This window comes from Natator depressus, chromosome 7 (assembly GCF_965152275.1).
Source record: "Natator depressus isolate rNatDep1 chromosome 7, rNatDep2.hap1, whole genome shotgun sequence".
Lineage (NCBI taxonomy): Eukaryota > Metazoa > Chordata > Testudines > Cheloniidae > Natator > Natator depressus.
The window spans coordinates 115,572,106-115,595,460 of NC_134240.1; the positions used below are offsets into that span (position 1 = coordinate 115,572,106).

The following is a 23,355-nucleotide window of genomic DNA, read 5'->3' on the forward strand; positions in this document are numbered from 1 at the left end:
ACCTTCGGCAAATCACTGCATCTGTGTCTCCATTTCCCCCTCACCAAAATGGTTAAAATAAAAGTGACCTTATTTTTTGTGAAGTGCTTTGAGATCTGTGTCTAAAGGCACTATCTGAGCATGGGTAGCTTTTATATATAAGTATTGTATGTTTTAATAATATTTCCATATGTGTTTTATTAGCACCTTAGATGCAAATAAGTATTAGTGCTAAAAATACAGATTATGGAAATGGAAAGAACTGGTTAAATCTGGTTGATTTTCACCATTATTTGTTCTGAATTTGTACTTTTCAGTAGAGTGTCCGATCCCGGAAAGGGCTGCTGCCATGTGTGGCATTATTCCTATGCACAGTCTCATTGAAGTCAAGACATGCTGCAGTAGCTGTTTGCACATCTGGGGCCTAAAACTCTCTGATTCTGCACTGGTCAGTTTCACTTCCTGGCTCTGGCACTCTTAACACAATGCTGCTGAGTTTGGGTTTCTATCACTGCAGGGGGACAGTGAAATAAAACTCCAAAATGTGAATGTCCCTGTAAGATAAGGTTGTGTAAAGGCTAAAGATAGAGCCTCTTTCATAGCTTACTGGTTTCCTTTGCTAGTTGGCTTCCGAGGCGCCAACTTCTCCAGTTCCTGGGAGGTGCTTGATCCCTGCTCTGCCCCTTCCCCCAAGACCCCACCTCCACCCCGCCTCTTCCTGGCCCTGCTCCTCCCCCTCCTGTCCCCAGTGCCTCCTGCATGCCACTGAACAGCTGATGGTGGCGGGCGGGAAGTGCTGGGAGGGAGGGGGATGAGCTGATTGGCAGGGCTGCTGGCAGGTGGGAGGAGCTGATCTGTGGGGCTCCGATGGATGCTGAGCACCCACTGTTTTTTTGTTTTGTTTTGTTTTTTCTGTGGGTCCTTCAGCCCTGGAGCACCCACTGAGTCGGGGCCTATGGTTGGCCTGATAACTTAGCCCAGATCTTGTCCATTAGGTTGTGAGGGGATCTGTTACTGAAATATCAGCTGCGGACAAAGCAGAGGAGTTTCGCAGGTAAAAAAATAAAACCAAAACCTCCATCAGGGCGTTTTCTGGGTGGCTTTTTGATTCATATTCTGTGTTAATTTACCCTTTCCCTGATGCATGTTATCTGAGAACAAGCCGCTTTCCTAGGGTTGTATTTGGGCACTAGAAAAAGAGGGTTTGTGTCTACTGGGTTAGGATCTCTTGGGAGGAGCAACTCTTGTCTTGCTGGATCCCATTCGCCACCTCTCCCGGCCTTCCTCTGCTGCTGGTTACAGGCTTTTCCCTTTGGCGGGCTGATCATGACACTTGCATGGGGAGGCAGGAGGCTCTTGTGAACTTGCAAGATGGAGATGATGATGCTTCCCCAATTCACAGGGGAGTTGTGAAGGGAAATTCATTAGGGCTGGATTCTCCATGCTCCTAAGGCCAAGTTGTGCCTCATAAGCAAGATGAGCATAGTGGAGAATCGGGGCCGTTAATGTCTGCAAGGTGCTTGGATACTGCAGGGATGGTGCTATACAAATGTCTGAAAATAAATAACGAGTAAGAAGCGGGTGTGGTGTCTGAGGGCAGAGATTTGGAGCTGGTGAGGATGTTGGCTCCCTAGAAGGTGTGGAGGCCAGGCGATTTGGGAGAAGGCAGGACTCCAGCTAGATGGGAGGTTAGGGCTGAACTTACGTGACTCCTGTCTCACCCTAGATCCACCTCTAAGCTTGTCCTGATGGCTGCGGGACTGAACTGATCTTTCTGTGGAGTGGAAGGGTTTGGGGTGAAGTGAAATGGAGGCAGGGAAGAGGTTGGGAGGCTAACTAGAGACTGTTTTACTATCTGAGCTGTGCTGGTGACACCCACCTGCTCTGGTGCGTGTCTCTCGCTCACATGTGCGTGTTCACGGTGTTTCCTTTCAGCCAACAGAACGGTTTTGTCGACTTGAGCTTTGCTACGATTTCGAGCATGGGTCCAAACGGTGCCATCATTCACTACAAGTAAGAGAAGCGCAGCCCCCGTGCTCTTCAGCAAACGCATATACAATAGTCTGCATTGCTTCCCCATGGAGCTACAGCCGAGGACAGAAGACTGAGATTATTTGGTTCAGACAAGGAAAAATATATCCCTTTCGCTCACCTTTTTGCTTTATATTGGCCCAGCTTCCTTCCCCAGCAGATACGGATCCCAGTGCACCACTTGGGATGCTGGCGCTTTGATGCCAATGTTGTACCAGGACTTCATGGCCAGCAGAGGACCATCCCATGTGGTGGCTGGTTCAGCCTATACAGCTGACTCCACTCCAGTGTTTGAGTTGGAATAGGAGGTGAAGGCAATCGATAATTTAACCCAGAGCCTGGATCAGTCGTCATGGCTGTGCTGGGGCAGTGAAGAGGTTCTCTGCTTCCACCATAGCATCTCCCAAACCTTGGTCTGCAGAGTTTCTTCTGAGGGGAGAATGGGTTGGCCCATCCTGGCTGCCTCCTCCCGGTGGATGATTTGGATTTCTTGTGTTATGAGGAAATTGCTAGTTATTTTGCAGCACGGGATGGCTCCTGATGGCAGACAGGGAAGAAGGGGGTGTGTGTGTGTGGTTCATTCTGACTACTCAGGAGTGTGGGGAGATGGGTTACCTGAAGTGTCTAGGAACTTCTTCCTTCTGAAGAGGGGAAGGAATGGGGGAGGCAGGGGAACTGTGCTGAAATGGGGCCGGGGGCGTATGTTGAAGAATGGACAGAGTGGAGGAATACACTCATCCACGACTCAGGTGCTGTGCAAATTCCAGCATTCAGGGAAGAAGTTGGAGCCGACCAATCTGAACTTGCGCTTGCTGTTGTCGTTCAACAGCCGCATTGGGCCGGAAGTGTTAAAATGACAGAACAAACAATTTTTCATTTAATTCAATAGGCCAGTTCCTGAGACCAACAGAGTTTTGACTGGGAATGAGATCTACCTCCTGGATTCTGGCGCTCAGTACAAGTAAGTGGAAGAGGGTTGCTGTAATTCTTGTTTCAATTAGAATAAAAAAACTTTTAGGGTGTAATCTGTAGGGCGGGAATCTCCATTGCTTTGGTGAAGCTTCCAAAGGGCTAGATTTGGTGCTGACTAAACAACTTGATGAGCTCTTATTTTTAAAGAACACCTGTCATGCAGGTCTTGTCTCTGTGTCCTGAGCATAGCAGTTGGTGGCAAATTGCACAAGAATGTTTAAAAATAAAATAGTTTCTAGGTCACACACTTTGACTTTAGCTGGGGTCACTGGACTGTGACAGGAATAGGTGGCTTTGCTGGCATTCGTAAAGGGGCAAAGGTTTCAGTGGGCTGTTATCATTATTAGGGCTCACTGATATGACAGTTTACAGAACTGTCATCAGGTTGCCGCCCCCTGGGCACCGCGTCACGGCTGGGCCCAGTGCTGCTGATGCTCTGCCTCCGTGTCCCTGATGCTCTGGTGGCTTATGGCTCGGCCCTCTGGCTGGGTCACTGTGAAAGTTCAGCCCTCCCCTCCCTTTCTGGATAGCAGAGTTTAATGTCACATTCCCCAGAGGAGTTAGAATCCCAGCTGGGAGCCCCCCTGAGGTTATCCATCCACCTGACCTCTGGACTCAGCTTTCAGACCCCTCCCTTCCCCTCAGATGGGGCACCTCTGCCCTGGCCTAGCTTAACAACCATCGGCAGGTCCCTGATGAACCCAAACAGTGCGATGTCTGGCCTGTCTTCTCTCCAGGGAGGTTCTGACTGGCCACAGCCCCACTCAGTTCTTGGCTTCAGTAGACTCTTCTCCCCAGGTGAGAGTGGCTGGACTGCCCTCTTTCCTAGCCAGCAGCAACCGAGCAAGCTCTCCCCTTTCCAGCCCCTTTCTGCAGCCCAGGTCGGGCGGATTGTGCTCGCCACAGCTCGTTAACCCTCCCCAGTCCATGTGGGATTTATGTACCCCATCACAAGAATGGACAAAGAGGGATTCCCTGCCCAGAAGATCTTGCAATTGAAAGGCAGGATGGTGCCTGAACAAGCTGGCTGTGCCAGGTCAGGAGCAGACCAGGGAGGGAGATGTGACTCATAGTTACAACTAGTCTTTGATTCCCCCGTAGGCCCAGCGAGGATGTCATCTACTAATGCTCTTGGCCAGCAGCAGGTTACTTCACCCTCCAAGCTGTCTCAGCTCAGCTAGCTGGTGCTCTGGGGGCAGAATCAAATCCCTGTCCATTCCCCACTCCCATGCGTGGGAGGGTGGGGTTACAGCCCTGCCCACCTGCCCCTACACTTCAACTAGTGATGCAGATAGCCTGCGCAACAGAGTAAGAACATGCTGGGCAAGTAACCGTGCTGCCCACTGTTAAGATGATGCCAACAGAGGGCTGTGTCCGGGACAAGGGCAGTACTATTGTGTATTCACTTTGAAACCTAGTGTTTGCCTCTCGATGACCCATGGAGTCATGGAGATTGAATTCCTGTCTGATCCCTAGAGGTAGCTCAGGTATGAGCCATACTGCTGGAGAAGCTTAGTGCATGCTGTACTTGTTTGATAGATCAAATTGGTGGCCTACGGCTCTGTGGCTGTTACACCAGGACCTTTCACAAGCCCTAACTAAATACATTAAAGGTGTTTTGTTCAGCAAGGGAATGGGGTGGACCTGATCTCTCCTTTGAGAGGAATTGTCTCTTTGGCGCTTTGGCTATTGTTAGCTGTCATTTATAAAGGGCTTTGAAAAGGAAGCATGTGAACATACTTTGATATGATTTTTACAAGTTCTTCTCTCCCCCTGGCCCCCGCAGCAGACTAATTAAAAATTCCTTTAGTGTCACAGTGAAAAGCAGCCCTTTGAATAAAATATGAGTTAGACATTGATGGTATTTCGCACGGTACTGGGGCAGAGATGCTGAGTTTGCCACTGCTGAGAAGTTAAATTCTGAATGCTTTAGGAGTCCGACCTGTGTGGGCCAGGGTCAAATGTATGTGTACGGATTGACAGTTCAGAAATAACTTGTGACTTGGGGTTGAATGCCAAACTGGAGATATCTTATGGGGTCTCATTTTCAGAGAGCAGGACTTCAGTGCTTTCTGAAAGATCAGGGTCATTTGAGGGTCTCAAACTGGGCAGCCCCAATCATTACTCACTTCCGAGTATTTATCCCATGGTTAAAGGGGATTTACGTGTCTTTTTGCAGCCATTAGCTATCACTTATGCATCTGTTTTTGCATGCAGTTGTGGATTTAGTCTGCTTCAAAACCACCCTTGATACCAATGACATGTAATGGTTCCTTCTCAGTACTACTGAGCAGCATTTGAATGTCCATCAACACTGTTCCATTCTGGGCATCAGTGTGTTCAGGAACTCATTGATAAGGTCAGATGGGACCACTATGATCATCTAGTGTGACCTCCTGCATAAATCGGGGTGTAGAACGCTTTGATTCAGTTACTGGAAGTGACTAGCATTGCAGCTTTATTGTTGGGGTAAGATGTATTCTCTACATTTGAGCTTGCGTTCTGTGACTTCATTTGCTCTTGTTTCGAAGGGATGGTACGACGGATGTGACTCGGACTATGCATTTCGGCACCCCGTCGGCTTACGAAAAGGTAATTGGACATCTTGTGTTTCGAGAGCAGGCTCAGGGCATTAGAGATATTTTAATGATCGTTACTTTTTGAGGAAAAAGAAAAAGGTAAAAATGATACGAGTGGTAGAAAGCTACCTAGTAACTGTGGAATCAAAGTAGCTCACTTGGTACCATCCATTTGCTAAAAAAATCGGTGAGGATTCTTAGATTCCAAGGCCAGAAAGGATCATAGTGATCATCTCATCTGACCTCCTGTATAGGCCGGAGGACTCCCCCGAAACAATCCCTGGTTAAAAAGGAAGCTGTCAGGATTCAGAGCTCCAAAATGTAACCTAAGAAAATATTAGGTTTTCCCCATCTCAGAATCCACACTTCCCACCTGGAAAACGATCTGGCTTCCCCCGGAAAAGTTCAGTGGCAATGTGCCAAAAGCTCAAACCACCTTGCTGGGTAACTGAGCCTACCATCACAAAGCTCACATGGTAAGGCAGGGCATCAAGGGCTTGTCTAACAAAGGAGTCGCACTGGTTTCACTTACATCGGTTTAAAAATCAGCTCTCTGTGTGGATGCTGTTACAGCACATCCTCAGCAGAGCACCCCCTTTCAGCATTGTGTGGCCCAGTAGCCACGCAGCCTCAGGTTCCCAGCGGGGCTTCCCCTGCTCCACCCAGCTTCCAGCGCCTTTTGGGGTGCAGAGATTTAGGCCTGGTCTATACCGGAAAATGAGGTCAATTTAACGACGTCGCTCAGAGGTGTGAAAAAGCCACGCCCCTGAGCGGTGTAGGTAAGCCGACCTAAGTCCCCGGGGAGACAGCTCTAGGTACAAGTGCCTGGCCTTAGCCAGCCTTCTGTCCCACATCTGCTCTCTCTCTCTCTGCCTGTTCCTTCCCCAGCTGAGCCTGGCTCTAAACCCCTCCCTGGAAGCCTGACTCCTGCCCCAGGTGTCTCCATTTGGGCTGCCTAAGTTTTCTGGAGCTCATTAACCCCTTACTGCCATCCATGGAGGCTTGGGTCCCCCATTGCAAAGGCTCTTATATTGGTTTCAAACTGGCATACGCTGTTATGAGCCAGTTTTAAACTGATATCAGAGAATTCACACTGGGATTTCAGCGATGCCACTAAATCTGTTTAAAATCCCATCGTTAGTTAAAATGAATGCAATTTTGCATTTATACCAGGCCTGTCTGTCTAGATACTTTCAGTAGAGCTCCTGTTTTATGAACTATTGAGACGTTCATATAATCAAAAAGTTCATAAAATAGAACATCTTAAAATTACAGTGGCTACGGTGCATAAATTGCCATATGGGTGCAATGCATCACATCTTGCCTTTCAAACCACTAGAAAGCTATTTCCAACATGCTGAAGGCATAGGACTGTCAAGGGATGTCGACTTGTTCTTGGACATCATTTTCTGTTATGAGGTTTATTTTTTGCCTGCTGTTGGGAAAAATGGTTTGTATAACTGGTGGTTCGTAAGACTGGTGTCCACCTGGCATTCGGTTTGGAAGGCTTCAGTCCAGTCATTATTAGGGCCCTACGAAATTCACGGTCGTGAAAAATGCGTCATGGACCGTGAAATCGGATTTCTCCCGTGAAATCTGGTCTTTTGTATAGGGTAAAAGTATACAAAAATACACAGTATTTCTGAAACTGGAGGTCTTGACCCAAAAGGGGGTCACAAGGCTATTGTGGTGGGGTTATGGTATTGCCACCCTTACTTTTGCGATGCTGCTGGTGACGGTGCTGCCTTCAGAGCGTGGCACCTGTCCAGCAGCCACGGCTCTTCAGCTGCCCAGCTCTGAAAGCAGCGCGGAAGTAAGGTCGGCAATACTGCAACCCCACCACAATAGTCTTGCGACCCTCTTTTGGGTTGGGACTCTCCGTCTGAGAAACCCTGAGTCTTAACGGCTTTACATGTTTATATTTTACATTTACATTTGCCATTTTATATTTGTTACAACACCGTGAAATTTAAGATTTTTAAAATGTGATGTCCGTGCAATTTACAAAAATGGACCATAAATTTGGTAGGGCTCTCTCATTATTGATTCTCTCAGTCTGTATCTTTGTTCTCATGCTTTGCTTTAGCATCACCTATTTTATGGGTCTTAGCTGAGCCTCTGTAACGCTCTGCTGACCTAGAACATGCAATCCTGTTTTCAAAGCGAAGAAGGAGGTTGCTTTTTATCTTCACGTTACTCAGTGCTTTTCATTGGCAGGAATGCTTCACCTACGTCCTGAAAGGTCATATCGCTGTGAGTGCAGCCGTCTTCCCTAACGGAACCAAAGGTTGGTCGCTTGCTTTGTCTCACTTCGTTCTGCAGCAGATGGCTCAGACGACTGAGGTGTTTAGAGAATCATGTGACCATTTACAATAATATTATGCTTGACAGATACAAATGAAGTCGGCAGACATGGAAGTTTTGTCTTTAATTGTGTTTCTTTGTATGACCGTTACATTGCATCATATTTATTGATCTAGCTCCTTTAACACCATTTGGCAATGAAACTCTTGGACTGGAGTGAAGGGAACTTGTATCTGTCTCTCACTCTAGTTCCACAGGTGTAATATTTTTATTGCTGAATTGGATAGCAACAAATCACTGGCCACCTAGAACTTTACAGTTGTCTGGGTACTGTATAACGTGGCCACAGCCTGAGCAAGCAGAGATCTCAGATCGCCTGCATCAAAAGCAGAGGTGTTCATCTCAAGCTAGAGGAGAATCTCTTGTGGGTGTTAGCAGTATAGGGCCAATGACACACAAATAAGATATTCTGACTCAATCCTGTAGAGGGCAGTGGCACACACACATAGCAGCCAGTTCCTTGCAGTGTTGTTCTGTCCCACATAAGATACTCAACAAAGATGTCTCTTTTTCAGTTAGGCTCAGTTTGCATTTCTGATGCATTGCAAATACAGGCCAGATTTTCACACCTGGATGCTGACATTGGGCAGTCAAGCCCCAGATTCTGGTGCTCTAGGGAACTATTAGGCATGTGTGTACCAGGGTGAGGGAAGGCCATTTTGTCCTCTTAATCCCATCCCCAATTCTTCTGCCTCCAGTATACCTACAGTAACCACCTCTGCGGATGAGCATTCTGCAGGGGCATTCAGTCTCTGGATACTCTACTGAGAGAGCCAGGGGCTGGTGCGGGTTGTTTTTATGAGGCAGACACTGTTCTGAAAGGCCAGAGGATGTCGACCCTGGAATTCTGTAGCTGGGAAGAGACTTGGCTTGCTACCCTTGATGCTGTGGGTGGTGGTCTCACTGCCCTGAGACACTCTCTCCTAGTTCACAGTAGGCCCTTTATATATACCTGGTCCAGCCCCCACTGGGCCGGCCGCAAAGATCTTTCACAATTAAATTACCTCAAATGCAAAAAGCCTTGATTGCAAAAGTCCTTCCTCCCAGTGTTCTTTTGGGGGTAGTTTCTAGCTATCTTCCCAAGCCTGGGAAGGGCACTCCGGGTCACCCCTTTTCCTCCCAGTATTGAAGGTCTATGGCAGACATGCCCTTTGTATTGTCACCTCCACATAATGAGAACAGGGAACATTTTGTCTCCCTCTCCAGGGTTTTTGTCTTGATTGGTTGGGTGACTGATTGACTGGGAGAGAGGGGAGCCTTACCCGACCCCGCCAGTAAAAGCTCACCTCGGGCTCTTAAGTAAATAGTCATCTCTTCTCCCCAAGACTCAGTCTTCCTCCAGGACGATTTCCTTTCTCCTCACATCAGCCTTTGCTGTCCCACAGGGTCTTTGTTTGGTTGAGTCTACTGTATTTGGAACGGGATAGCCTGGACCCCCATTCCTCTTTTTCCTTAAAGAGCCACTATACCCCATTACAGGTCTGTTTTATAACTTGCACCAAGCCGGTGACTTGGTTCTCTCTTTCATTTATGCTCTGGTGTCCCGTTGTAAGATCTGCAGGTGCGATCGTCAAAGACTGACTTTGTGCAGCTGGAGCCCTCTCTAAATGTCTCTCTTTCGCTGGCTTGCAGGTCACCTTCTGGATTCCTTTGCCCGCTCTGCATTGTGGGACTGTGGTTTGGATTATCTTCATGGCACAGGACATGGAGTTGGGTGTTTCCTTAATGTGCACGAGGGTCCGTGTGGCATCACCTACAAAACCTTTGCCGATGAACCCCTAGAAGCTGGCATGATCATTTCTGATGGTATTTAGTGTCCTTGACTATATTCTGTAGTCAGATGAAGACCGCTGTGTTAACAAGCTGCTTAGGGAACAAATCTGAAAAGCAATGAGGGTGGGGGTATGTTTCCTGCCTTTCCATTTGCCAAGTAATTCCTTGTTTAAGATATCTAGAGAGAGACCAAATCCCATTATACCTGGAGTCAGGTGTCTTAAGACCCCATCTTTCTATTGTGATACTACAGGCCTGATTCTGCTCTCACTTCCTCCTGGTTTACACCAATGTAACTGTTAAAGTCAATGGAGCTATTGCTGGCAAACCAGAGCCTCAGACATATTTTCCCATTCTTCAGCGGAAGGATGGTCTTATAGCGACCACATAGGAATGGGCAGCAGGACATGTAGGACCTAATCCATGGACTGTCTGTATGTCCTTGGGGCAATTGTTTAACCTTTCTATGCCTCAGTTTCCCCCATGGGAAAATATGGGGATAATAATACTTAGCTACCCTGTGTATGGGGGCGGGGGTGGGGGGTTTGTGAGACTAAATTCATTCAAGTTTGTGAAGTTGAGATCCTTACATGGAGGGCACTGTGTACAATGGGCACCCCTTAAAACAGCCTGGGATGTTTTGGCCTGTGGTAACTGGATTAGTAGTGTTGGCAGAATTCCGGTGATTCAAACAGATGTGACACACACTTTGTATTCTTCTCTTGAGGTTGGAAGGTGACTCCCTAAACTGGGGCAGCCTGTCACCTTGCTTGGGCTGTGCATGCAGATTAGACGGAATGGGAAATTTGTTCCCCTCCGTGGGTGCCAGATGTCCAGACTATTCAGCTATGCAGATGAACTAAAGCCCCAGGAGGAAATTCACCTGTTGTGATAAGTGGCTGTGCTACCCGGCAGGGATTGACTGATTATTGTCTGTCTCTGCAGAGCCTGGGTATTATGAAGATGAGTCTTTTGGGATCCGCATAGAAAATGTGGTACTCGTGGTCCCTGCCAAAACCAAGGTGAGTGACTTCTGAGCATGCTCAAGAAGCACCTTATCATTTCTCGGTGAGCTGGTGGTTGTAAAAAACGAATGTCTCATGGATTTTGAACGAAAAGCCTGGAACTGGAAGCAGGTCAATATTGCAGGCAGTTGTACCCACAGGTCTAGTTTTCCCCTGGGGCTGGGTTACTGCACTTGCAAATGTTTCACTCAGGGAAAACGTATGAGGACTTTTCTCTGAAAGGAGACTGAGTCCCAGTCTCTTCCTGTAAACAGATATAATGAGGACAATGCTGGTGCTGCTGTGATCTGCACAGCTCACTAGAAAAGATCAGGCAAGGTTAAAATCTGTGCAGCAGAATCCTCCTAAGTGTCCTCTCTCTGCTCTGGAGATCCAGGGCTCGAGTCTCTGCGTTCCAGCCTCTTTGTGTCACTGTGGGGTTGTAAAGCTAATGGGTCCCTCCGCAGCTGGATTTTCCTAGGCATGGCAGGGTCTCCAGCTGGAGTAGAGCCAATATAGTCGGCTTCAACACCCACACCTGCCTGGTTGGGGGGATTATGCGTTCATTAAACACAGGTGCTTTCAAAAAGGAACATTTAATTGTCTGCTAAATCTCTTAGGGTGAAATGTCACTAGAATGCCAAAATAAGCAATTCCAGGTAGCTGCCCCTCTACAAGACGATCTCAGATTTGGGCTTCAGGGATCTGATCTGAAGCCCAACTGTAGACTTCCATTGACTTCAGTGGACTTTCCGTCAGGCCCTCCACATTTGGAACGCCAGCCAAATGTTTTCCCTTCTGAACCATGCGTAAGCCATGCCGAGCACTGGGGTTGCACATGTTGTACAGAACACTCCTATCCAGCTGGAGCAGTTTCCAATGACTAAGGATGTCTTTCCTCGTTCCTTTGCAGTACAACTTCTGTAACAGAGGGAGCCTGACTTTTGAGCCACTAACCCTGGTTCCGATCCAGACTAAAATGATCAGTGTCCCTTTACTGACACAAAAAGAGGTAAGGGAAGTAGTGATGGAGGGGAGTGGACTCATTCTAAAGGGCCAAAGGATCCTGATCTCCCCTTCATCTCTCAGTAGGGCTACCTTCCTGCTGGCAGTGATTTCACTTTGGCAGCTCACCTAAACTAATCTCTGCTTGACTCTCCTCTTATTCCCTACGCTACCAGCCCTATCATGTTGCCCCCCCACCTAGAGTAGCCCTCCCCATCTCTTTTCCAATACTTGCCCTCTCTCCTCTTCCTTCCTACCCTCTCCTGACCAATAGTCCCACCCACGTTCCCTTTTCTGCATGCATGTTGCATGCAGTATCTTCATTGGCTGTCAGGCCCAAAATGGTAGCCCATATCCAGGTGTATAGTCCTGTTCAGGGCAGTGTATGTAATGACTCCAGGGCTCTCAGGCCCAAATATTAAAAAGTGGCCACTGACTTTGTTGGAGACACTCATTTTTAGAGATGCTAAAGTAGCCACGGATCCAACTGAAGGCAAAGAGCATCAGCACCTCTGAAAATCAGGTCCTAGGTGCCTCAGTTTTGACACCCACAATTACAAGCCATTCCTGAATATATGGGCCTGGCCCTTTTCCCTTCCGCTCTCATGACCCGGTCAGTTCCCCACTGAGAGCTGACGATGTTGCCCATGCAAAGTGCAGGATGAACAGATCAACCTCCGCTCCCCCTCTTCTTGATTTGCATTAAACGTTGCTCCTGTCCCTTTCTCTAGTGCGACTGGGTGAACGATTACCACCGGAAATGCAGGGAGGTGATTGGGGCAGAACTGAAGAGCCAAGGACGACACGAGGCTCTCCAATGGCTCATCAGGGAGACAGAGCCCATCACAAAAATGCATTAAAACCAACTTTTTACATGGTGACAGAATCATTCAACTGTAAAATCCTCTATTCCCCCGCCCCTCATTTTGAAAAATGAATGTGGATTGAGGAAGAGCCTTTGAGAACCATTTGGAAATAGGGGAGGGAAGGGGGCTTTTTGTTTAGCTTTTCTTTTGTGGGGGGACAGGAGTGTTCCATCTGTGAACAAATTTTCTGATAATGAGCAAATCTCAAAAGTGAAGTCTTCTGCTTTTGCAATATGGGCCTGGCTGAAACAATCACTCGAGGAGACAATAACTGGAGTGTTTTATACATTTTGATTTATCACTGTGAAAACCCAGTGGTTTTACATTCTTGGGTTCCAGTTGCCAATACACTGCTGATATTAACTGTTATGCTTATGAGCCTGTGTTTCTGAGCAGCTAATAAAAGCTTCAGAGCCCTGATTTGGTCTGTTGCCTTCAGTCTCTCTGGTCTGTCAGTGATGTAACGGATTTAATTGGCCTTTAAACTCAGAGCCAACCCCAGTCCTCACCCACCACGGGCACACCTGGCTTGAAATACATAGACACACCTTTCCCTTGGAGTTGGGGCAGGTGTTAAGAAACATCATAGGAGTATTCTACTTTGTGGCAGATCTCTGCACAGCATTGCAAACAAAACCCTATGGAGGTGTGTGAATACAAAAGGCCACAGCTGAACTGCCTGCCCATAGGCTATATTATTGGTCTGTCTACTTATATGGTGCCAATCAATGCAGTATATAAGAGTACAGTGTCATGGAATCATAGCCCTTCCTGTGGTAGGTGTTCAAAGCAAACAGCTAAGGTGGACACAAACCAAACAGGCTTTCACAATACGTTGTGTTCATAGCTCAAGTTCCAGCTCAGTCTGCCTTTGTTTACCAGGGACTTGCTCTGTCTGGATCTCAGTACAACACACAGACATCTAGTGGCTAAACAATAGACTGCAAATAAACATTATGCACAAGTGCCCTGCACCCTGCCTCAGTGATGGAGAAAAAAATCCCATCGCTCAGTGTTTTTTGCAATGAAAGCAGAGTTAGGCTCATAATGTGTAATGATATTGTCACACTGTCTTCACTAAAGCACTTGAATTAACAGTCCAGCCTCTTGATGGAAACAAATTCTGAAACCTCTCAGAAACTGCAGGAAAACCAAGAGTTTTTCCAGCCAAGCCGTAGGTCTGATGTTGACGAGATGCTGCCAAGCCCTTATAGCTCAAATGTATTTCTGAAATTTTTTTAAAAGTGAAAACAGTAATTAAGCCACATTAAATGACATAAGTTTGTTTAAATATTCCTCAGCAGTGCTGGAAACCCAAATGCGGTGCAGGTGCCTGAGAACCTGCAAGTGAAACTGACTAGAAATAGGCAATGAAACCAACCAGTCTCATCATTACACAATCCAAGCTGAGGAAAAAACCCAAAGTGAAAAACATTAAAAATCTGAGTGGCTGGCTTTTTCAAATTCACTTTATCCAAGGCATAAAAACTCAGATGCGTGGGGTTTTTTTTCAAGTATTACTTTTATCTTGATTGTGTCCCTGTAAGGTTGTGATAATATTTCAGTGCAAATCAGTGTTATTTTTTTCTTGTGTGCACAGTTTTAGTGGCGTTATAATCCTGGGTGAGAAATGTCTTGCTTGCCTTTACTGGGTGCTTCTTTGCCAAATACCTGACATGTGATAGGACATGTTCAAAGTTCATACAAGTGCTTTCTCAACAAATCATCACATGGAGACGAATCTGTGTTAATTGCCATCCAAATTAACTTGTGCACAGCTGGGAATGAATGATGAGAGAGGTACCTGTTCCATGCCTGCAGCCATACCGCCTCGGGTTGTGATCTTGTCTGATCTCAGAAACTAAGCAGGATCAATAGTTGGATGAGACACTTTTAGGGAAATCCCGGCTGTGGAAAGCAATGACCTTGTTAGCTGAATTAGGTATCATGTATGGAGACAGGCTGCTGCTGAATGACTAAAGACTGAGATGTAAAATGAAGATCCTAGGCACTTGTAATTGTTAAACCTCCCAAAAATAAGGCAGTTCAAGGCCTTGGAGTCCTGCTCAGATTCCAGTCTGCATTAGCTACTTCCTGCCAACTCCTTGGCTTCAATTGATCACACTCTTCTTCTTTACTTTGTCTCTTATGCTCCACGAGTAGAAAGACAGACAGGAGCCCTGATAGCAGACTACCAAAGGTTAAATATAGTAGCCAAGAGTGAGGCATGTCCCCTGTCCTGCATTGATGGGAAGCTGTTCCTCTTGCGTGGTTGCTGTTAGATACCAAACGTAGGGGACAGCAGGGAGAAGTGAAGTCTTCTAGCTGGAGCTGGCAGAAAAATGCCAATTGGCTTTTCATGGGGAAATTTAAGGAAAAAACCCTGAAGTATTTAAAGTTCCCACAATTTCCCCCCAGTTTTCAGAGAAAACTCAAAAATGAAATTTTTTTCTGGTTTTTGCTTTTCAGTTTCTGCTCCTCCCCCCTTTTCCAGTGTCACAATGTAAAAGGGGAAAAAAGGAAGAGCAGGGAGTGGGAAACAGAGGGAAGGAAGAGAAAAGGCAAGAACCCTCCCCCAAACTCTGAAAAACAATTAAATAGTTTTGTTTGTCTATCAAAAAACCTCCCCAAAAAAGAAAATTTCACATGGAAATTTTTATTTCATTGGAAATTTTCTTTGGGGAGGTATGAAAAAGGCTAATTTTGGTAGAAAAATTTGAGGGCAAATTTTCAACCAGCTCTATTTCTGAATGCATTTTCTACCACGTTGGGCATATGATCATTTAAGATCATGCCACAAGGCCAACTTCTGTTATAGTCGAGCATGTTACTGCAAGAGTTATGGCGGGAATAAACCTGCTGTTCTGATGATATCATTATATTGACTCCCCGCTGTGACATGAATCTCAGGACACCCAGAACTGTGGGCCTCTGTGTTACCCTCTGCCATCTCAAGGGAGCGCTTTGTTGCTGCTAAGCTCTAAGTCAGCTTCCTGTCTGCCTTGCCAGCAAACTCTTCAAGACTCTGTCAGTCTAAAGGTGGCCTTCCCAGTAACAATCAGCGAACCAGAGTTCCCCAGAAACATCTCCCTGCTGCGTCTAGTCCTTCTCACTGGCTGTGCACAGAAATGATGATTAAGTTTGCTGCATCCAAAGAGACCGAGCACTCGTCAGCCTATAAGGTTAGCTGAAGGCTTGCATGTTCTAATACACAACATTGAGACGGTTTTGTAATAAAACAAGAATCAGTTTGTTAACAAAGAACAGAGATTTAGGTGATACTAAGCAAGAATAAAAGACAGGTATGGTTAAAAATCAACCGAAGCACACACTCTAGTGACTAAAATTTTATCTTAGAAAGTTACAATCTTTGCCTAAAGAGTTTTCTTACTGACATCAAGTTACCAGTATCCCAGGCTTGCCAGACTAGGGGATCCAACTTTCATAGGCTCAGTGTCCCCTCAGTGCTGCATAACTAAAAGGTCCTTTTGTTCCCCTTATTTTATCCAAAATCAAATGTCTCTGCTGCAAGTGTCAGTAAGGCTTCCTAGGGTGCAGATTCTGTCCCCTAGAGTGAGTGTTAAGCTGTCGTCGCTGTAGCCTATAGGTATAAATAGGTAAGTTATAGGTACAGATTAAGGCAGTAATGCAAAAAGCCTATGGGTCCCAAGCCTGTAAAGACAATAGCTTAGCCAAACTAACTAAGGACAAAGGCCTAATGACTTGACATGAGTCACTCATGTATGGCTCTAGAGCACGCCGTGAGGTTATAAGTCAGTGTTGCTAAACTGCTGACCGGTAACCACAAGTTGTCATTTGGTATCAGCTTTAGCTGAGTGAAGTTAGGAACCTCAGCAGATGTCTGACCCCAAGCAAGCCATAGTAACTGCCGTATATGCTGATAAGCTTGAGGTGAAAGGCCCAGTGACCTGTGGGTAAGGTTAAGATTCTGTCATGGGTATTTTTAGTAAAAGTCAGGGACAGGTCGTGGGCAATAAACAAAAATTCACAGAAACCTGTAATCTGTCCCCAATTTTTACTAAAAATAGCCTGGGAACGGGGGGAAACAAATAGAGCCCTGCCGGGGGCTTGCAGCTGCTCCTACGGCGGAGGCTGGCCACTGCTGCTCCAGCTCCAGGAGTGCTGACCCAACCCCAGCTGCTGCTTCAGCCCTGGGGCCAGTGCTCTGGCGGCCCCAGGGCTGACAGCTGCTCCTGCCCTGCCCCAGAAGAAGTCATGGAGGGCCTGGAAAGGCACGGAATCCGTTACCTCCATGACAGAATCGTATCCTTACCTATGGGAGAAGGTCACCCCAACACAAGTCAGGTGATGAACTGCAGAAGAGGAAAAGGGGCTGAACCCCCTGCTGACTATGCATTTGGCATAGTGGGGGTCAGTGTAACACATTATAAAAGCTGTGTCCTAGCCTGCATGCCTGGGGAGACGCCAGGATGCCGACCACTGGTGGTAATGAGAACGATGATTAACACATCAGGTTTTTCCACAAGGGATGGTGTGAGTACATGGATGCTCAGATGCGGGACATTTTGACCATTCTGTATTATCTGTCTCCTTTTCTGGGTTGGTATGTTTGTGCTTTTGCTACCTGTGATGATAAAACTATTACAAGGCCAGAACACCTTTCCTAAGTGTGATTGTCTCTCTTGTGCACACGGGGTCCTCGTCATAACTCGAATACTGCTGGGTCTCATCACGAGACAGAACCCTGCCAAACTATGGAGTGTGAATTAGCTTTTCTAATTCATCACGATAACTAGTACCCAACCAGTATATTAGCCAGCATCTTCCCCATGTGTTTAGCTTGATGGCTTTATGTAAGGGCACTTTCATTGTCCTCTGCCAGTAGTCAAGCTGGTCGGACAGGTGAATACACCTTCCTTTGTCTAGGGCCGGCTGGCTTTATGCACCACTGCTCAAACCCATTTCCAGCACACATCTAGAGGTCTTTGTACACAACCAGCACGTACAGAACACAACGATGTCTGGGACCAGCGTGTCCCCAGTTTACACATGGTACCTTACACGACACCTTGGAGCTACATATGACGACAACAGCGTGTTGGGGCTATGAGTGTGTTGGGCCTGATGTGAGTTACAGTACTGGGGCGGGGGGACGCTCTGCCAGCTGGCATTGAGGGGATCTCAGTGTCACACCCATTGAAGTCAGTGGGTAGTTTTGCTTAGCCACTGATAGCACCGTACGGCTCAAGCTTTTGGGGCCAGCTCCTCAGCTGGTGTAAACTGGGACAACACCATCTCAAAGGTGCAATCCCAGCTGACATCATCTGAGGCGCTGGCGCCCTGTGCATACAAGTAGTGCTACTGGAATAGTAAGAATATTAGCAAGCTGGAGGCATTCTCCAACTGCTTTGGGGGGCTGTCAAGTTTTTTGTTGCCCTTCCTGTAAAAATGTTACACGAGGAGCCGGTGTTTATTTTTCCCCTAGGAAAATCCTCAATCAAAAATCATGATCGGAGCTTGGGCACTGAATAGTGGCAGCATGCCCATCGCTAGCCAAGGTTTTCCAGACAAATAGACCATTTCTCCTTGAGACGGAAGCTTCGTGTTCATTTATCACAGGCAGAGAGCTCCGACAGCCTGTAAGTGTGTCTGAGTAGCTGTCTCCTATGAAATCCTGCCCTCTGCTCACTCTTATCTTCAGTGTCCCTGGCAGTGGCGAAATTCAGTTGTTTTGGAGCTTAAATGGCTCATAACTCGTCTGCAATGGGAACTCCAATATTTGCTCACGTGACTATTAAATCTGTCACTTCCCAAGGCAGCAGTTGGCCCTACTTTTGATTTAAGCAGACCAGGCCTCAAAAAACCAAATGCGTCCAAGAATAGTGGGATTTAGGAGCTCCTTGGCAAATCCACCTAAGTCAGTTTGGCATTTAGGCTGAAAAAGATAAATTAGCTGAGAACACCCTATACAGTTGGAGAGCCAGGCTACAAAATGGCAGCATCCCAGAGAACAGGAAAGATGGAGAGGCTGGCTTCCCTACTTTATATACAATAGTTGCTCTGCCTGACCAGTTTACTGACTAGTGAACCTCTTATAGGGACTAGCCCAAAGGCGATCATAACTTGTTGCCTTCATATGGGGCAAATTCCTTCTCTAAATTACATGGAGCTGTCAGGGGCTTCCCATATACAAGGCATACCACAGGGACTGTTTTTGAAGCATCCCAGGGGTTGTTAGCAGGGGGTTGAATGAGGAGGTGCTGATGCACAGGGTTTCCATGGAACTGGGAGAGTGGGGCACTAGTGGATAACAGGAGAGCTGTAAACTTGAGCAGGGTGGTTTCAGTTTTTTTTTATTTAAATGCACTAATGAACTCAGTATAACGAGCAGTGGTACATTCCAGCTTGGTGCTTACATGGCCCCATTCACCATAGTACATGAGCACCTCATAATCATTAATGCTGTTTATCCTCACAATTCCCCCACAAAGACCATTACCTCCATCTTACAAACAGGGAACCGAAGCACAGGGTGACTTGACCAGGGCCATACAGTGAGTCTGCAGCTGAGCCAGGAATTGAACCCAACTCTCTTGAGGCGTGGACCAGGGTTCTTTCCATGAGCTCATCCTTCCTACTCTAATGTAATCTCCTCTAATGCCTTTCTATGCGGACGGCAACAATGGGATGTGATAGGCTTCTGGGGGGTCTAAGGGCAACACCGTGTAGTGCTGTATATGAGATCAGGCACATTTCCTTGCTCTCAGGGCATGAAGAGGCTGGGTAATTTGCTGAGGTACCTAAATGAAGATGCCCATTGGTAGCTCCTAAGCGTGTTTTACATGATAAGGACAAAACTCCCCATGGCTTTGGTTTTAATAGAAGTTACTGTAGTAATAAGAGAAAAATGAAACAAGAGGGCATAAAAATGAACTGTGTTGATGTTTAATTAAGTTGCCTATTAACAGTTGTGTACTGGCCTGGAAGGATTTTAATGCAACAATTAAAATAAGGAGCTATTTTCTCGGCTTTCCGTCTTCTCTGGGGATGCCCGCAAGAACAGCAGGCTGCTCAGATCAAGAACCATTTGTTTTCTTCTATCCAGCTTGTTAAAATTATTCTAAATTTGGCATGCAGCAGATGCACACAGATAAAAGCCAGCCAAGACATTTCTCTCCTGCAAATTTAGGCATAAAAACAAGGACTCATTTTATCGTAGTCTAGGAGGCAAGAGTTTAATGCAGTCCTGGCTCTTTAAAATGCCTCCTGTTTTTACAGGAACTCAGTGTTATTCAGTGGAATTCACCCTGCAAGATGAAAGGAATTTTAAAGGGCCAGGACTGTAAGATGCACAGTGAAGAACACCATCAACCTCAGCCTGGTCCAGTCCACACAAGAGATCCACTTCCTGGACACTACAGTGCTAATAAGCGATGGTCACATAAACACCACCCTATACCAGAAACCTACTGACCGCTATTCCTACCTACATGCCTCCAGCTTTCACCCTGACCACACCACACGATCCATCGTCTACAGCCAAGCTCTGCGATATAACCGTATTTGCTCCAACCCCTCAGACAGAGACAGACACCTACAAGATCTCTATCAAGCATTCTTACAACTACAATACCCACCTGCTGAAGTGAAGAAACAGATTGATAGAGCCAGAAGAGTTCCCAGAAGTCACCTACTACAGGACAGGCCTAACAAAGAAAATAACAGAACGCCACTAGCAGTCACCTTCAGCCCCCAACTAAAACCCCTCCAATGCATTATTAAGGATCTACAACCTATCCTGAAGGATGACCCAATACTCTCACAAATCTTGGGAGACAGGCCAGGTCTTGCCTACAGACAGCCCCCCAACCTGAAGCAAATACTCACCAGCAACCACATACCACACAACAGAACCACTAACCCAGGAACCTATCCTTGCAACAAAGCCCGTTGCCAACTGTGCCCACATATCTATTCAGGGGACACAGGGCCTAATAACATCAGCCACACTATCAGAGGCTCGTTCACCTGCACATCCACCAATGTGATATATGCCATCATGTGCCAGTAATGCCCCTCTGCCATGTACATTGGTCAAACTGGACAATCTCTACGTAAAAGAGTAAATGGACACAAATCAGATGTCAAGAATTATAACATTCATAAACCAGTCGGAGAACACTTCAATCTCTCTGGTCACGCGATTACAGACATGAAAGTCGCTATTTTACAACAAAAAAACTTCAAATCCAGACTCCAGGGAGAAACTGCTGAATTGGAATTCATTTGCAAATTGGATACAATTAACTTAGGCTTGAATAGAGACTGGGAGTGGCTTAGTCATTATGCAAGGTAGCCTATTTCCCCTTGTTTTTTCCTCCCCCCCCCCAGACGTTCTTGTTAAACCCTGGATTTGTGCTGGAAATGGCCCACCTTGATCATACACAATGTAAGGAGAGTGGTCACTTTGGATAAGCTATAACCAGCAGGAGAGTGAGTTTGTGTGTGTGTGTGTGGGGGGGTGAGAAAACCTGGATTTGTGCTGGAAATGGCCCACCTTGATTATCACACACATTGTAAGGAGAGTGATCACTTTAGATAAGCTATTACCAGCAGGAGAGTGGGGTGGGAGGAGGTATTTTTTTCATGCTTTTTGTGTGTATATAATAAGATCTTCTACACTTTCCATAGTACGCATCCGATGAAGTGAGCTGTAGCTCACGAAAGCTTATGCTCAAATAAATTGGTTAGTCTCTAAGATGCCACAAGTCCTCCTTTTCTTTTTGTAGGGAAAATTGTTATGGATTTTGAAAAAAACCCAAAACGTTGTAGATGGGAAAAATCAAGGTCACATCATAGGCATGTTAATGAAGAATTAAGACTTTAATTGACTGTTGGGATATGGTGATATCTAGGACATTGCAATGAACTGGGGTGTGTGTGTGTGTTTAGTCATGTGCACCTTTCCTCTCTGTTGAATGGAATGTCAAAAGTGTGGCTATGCAGGGTAGTTGTAGCTGTGTCAGTCCCAGGATATTAGAGCGACCAGGTGAGGGGGAGGTAATATCTATTTGTGGGCCAACTTCTGTTGGTTAGAGAGACAAGGTTTCAAGCTTACACAGAGCTCGTTTTCAGGCTGTCGGCGCCCCCATTAAAAGTGGAGTAGAGCTGCAACCTTATCTCATTTGGTTAAAGGACTGTGGGTTTTTTTTGGAGCCAAAGGTCAATTTTGATCCTTATTTTTATTTATTGATCATGGACCAGGATCCCATGGTGCTAGGTGCTGTACAAACATAAGGAGCTTGCCTAAGTGTTATAATATTACATGTATGCAGTTCACCAACGAGCTTATGTACACGGCTATGGCTTAGTAAGGACATACTGTGTGACTGCATTGAGACATCAGTAATGATCGATAATGCAGGGACGCAGTCTATGTCTAGCCAGGCACTTGTAATGCACGGTGATGCAAGGTGCTGATAGAATGACTTTTGAAAGACAGTCCCAGGCCTCCTCACCCACTTGACGGAACCAGAAGTGTGGCTTTGGCCTTGTCGGTGGTGTAGATTAGCTCAGATTTCGGCAGCTGGGGGCGCTGCAAAGGGGCACAACACAAGTGTAGACAAGGAACACTGCGATGTGTAATGGTGGCAATTCCCCTGGGCTCTGGCAGAGGAAACTTATGCTTACATTAGGGGTCTGAACTGAAGCAGTTACACAAGTAGCTGATCACCGATGACTGAAATCAGGGCTAAACCATGGTATAGACAAGGCTTGAGCTTGTAAACCATTTTCTTGTGTTACAACCATATACATGTAAAAAACCAGAATATAAGGACCTGTAACTTTATGACAACCTAGACAAATTAGAGGATTGGGCCAAAAGAAATCTGATGAGGTTCAACAAAGACAAGTGCAGAGTCCTGCACTTAGGACGGAAGAATCCTAGGCACTGCTACAGGCTGGGGATTGACTGGCTAAGCAGCAGTTCTGCAGAAAAGGACCTGGGGGTTACAGTGGACAAGAAGCTGGATATGAGTCAACAGTGTGCCCTTGTTGCCAAGAAGGCCAATGGCATTTTGGGCTGTATAAGTAGGAGAATTGCCAGCAGATTGAGGGACGTGATCATTCCCCTCTATTCGGCATTGGTGAGGCCTCATGTGGAGTACTGTGTCCAGTTTTGGGCCCCACACTACAAGAAGGATGTGGAAAAATTGGAAAGAGTCCAGCGGAGGGCAACAAAAATGACTAGGGGGCTGGAGCACCTGACTTATGAAGAGAGGCTGAGGGAACTGGGATTATTTAGTCTGCAGAAGAGAAAAATGAGGGGGGATTTGATAGCAGTTTTCAACTACCTGAAAGAAGGTTCCAAAGAGGATGGATCTAGACTGTTCTCAGTGGTAGCAGATGACAGAACAAGGATTAATGGTCTCAAGTTGCAGTGGGGGAGGTTTAGGTTGGATATTAGGAAAAACTTTTTCACTACAAGGGTGGTAAAGCACTGGAATGGGTTACCTAGGGAGGTGGTGGAATCTCCTTCCTTTGAGGTTTTTAAGGTCAGGCTTGACAAAGGCCTGGCTGGGATGATTTAGTTGGTGTTGGTCCTGCTTTGAGCAGGGGATTGGATTAGATGGCCTCCTGAGGTCCCTCCCAACCCTGATATTCTATGACAACACTCACCTCACTCATGTTACAGAAGAACAGAAATAAACAAATATTTGTTTTTGGAGGAACTTTTGTGCTGATTTGATTTTCTGAGTTAGCGTTGGACTTCGCAATCTTACTCCATTAAAAAATGGG

The 23,355-nt window shown here is 46.4% G+C and overlaps 1 protein-coding gene across 2 annotated transcripts in view; it reads left to right on the top strand.

Annotated features, from left to right (window-relative positions):
- Nucleotides 1-12,916, top strand: part of XPNPEP1 (X-prolyl aminopeptidase 1) — a 44,296-nt gene extending 31,380 nt beyond the window's left edge. For both annotated transcript variants that reach the window (XM_074959391.1, XM_074959390.1), the window contains exons 13-21: nucleotides 975-1,033; nucleotides 1,915-1,992; nucleotides 2,900-2,971; nucleotides 5,514-5,574; nucleotides 7,779-7,848; nucleotides 9,558-9,731; nucleotides 10,644-10,720; nucleotides 11,616-11,714; nucleotides 12,439-12,916. In XM_074959391.1, the coding sequence (XP_074815492.1) occupies nucleotides 975-1,033; nucleotides 1,915-1,992; nucleotides 2,900-2,971; nucleotides 5,514-5,574; nucleotides 7,779-7,848; nucleotides 9,558-9,731; nucleotides 10,644-10,720; nucleotides 11,616-11,714; nucleotides 12,439-12,567 (819 nt within the window). In that variant the 3' untranslated portion in view covers nucleotides 12,568-12,916. The remainder of the gene's footprint in view (nucleotides 1-974; nucleotides 1,034-1,914; nucleotides 1,993-2,899; nucleotides 2,972-5,513; nucleotides 5,575-7,778; nucleotides 7,849-9,557; nucleotides 9,732-10,643; nucleotides 10,721-11,615; nucleotides 11,715-12,438) is intronic.
- The last annotated feature ends 10,439 nt before the right edge of the window (nucleotides 12,917-23,355 follow it).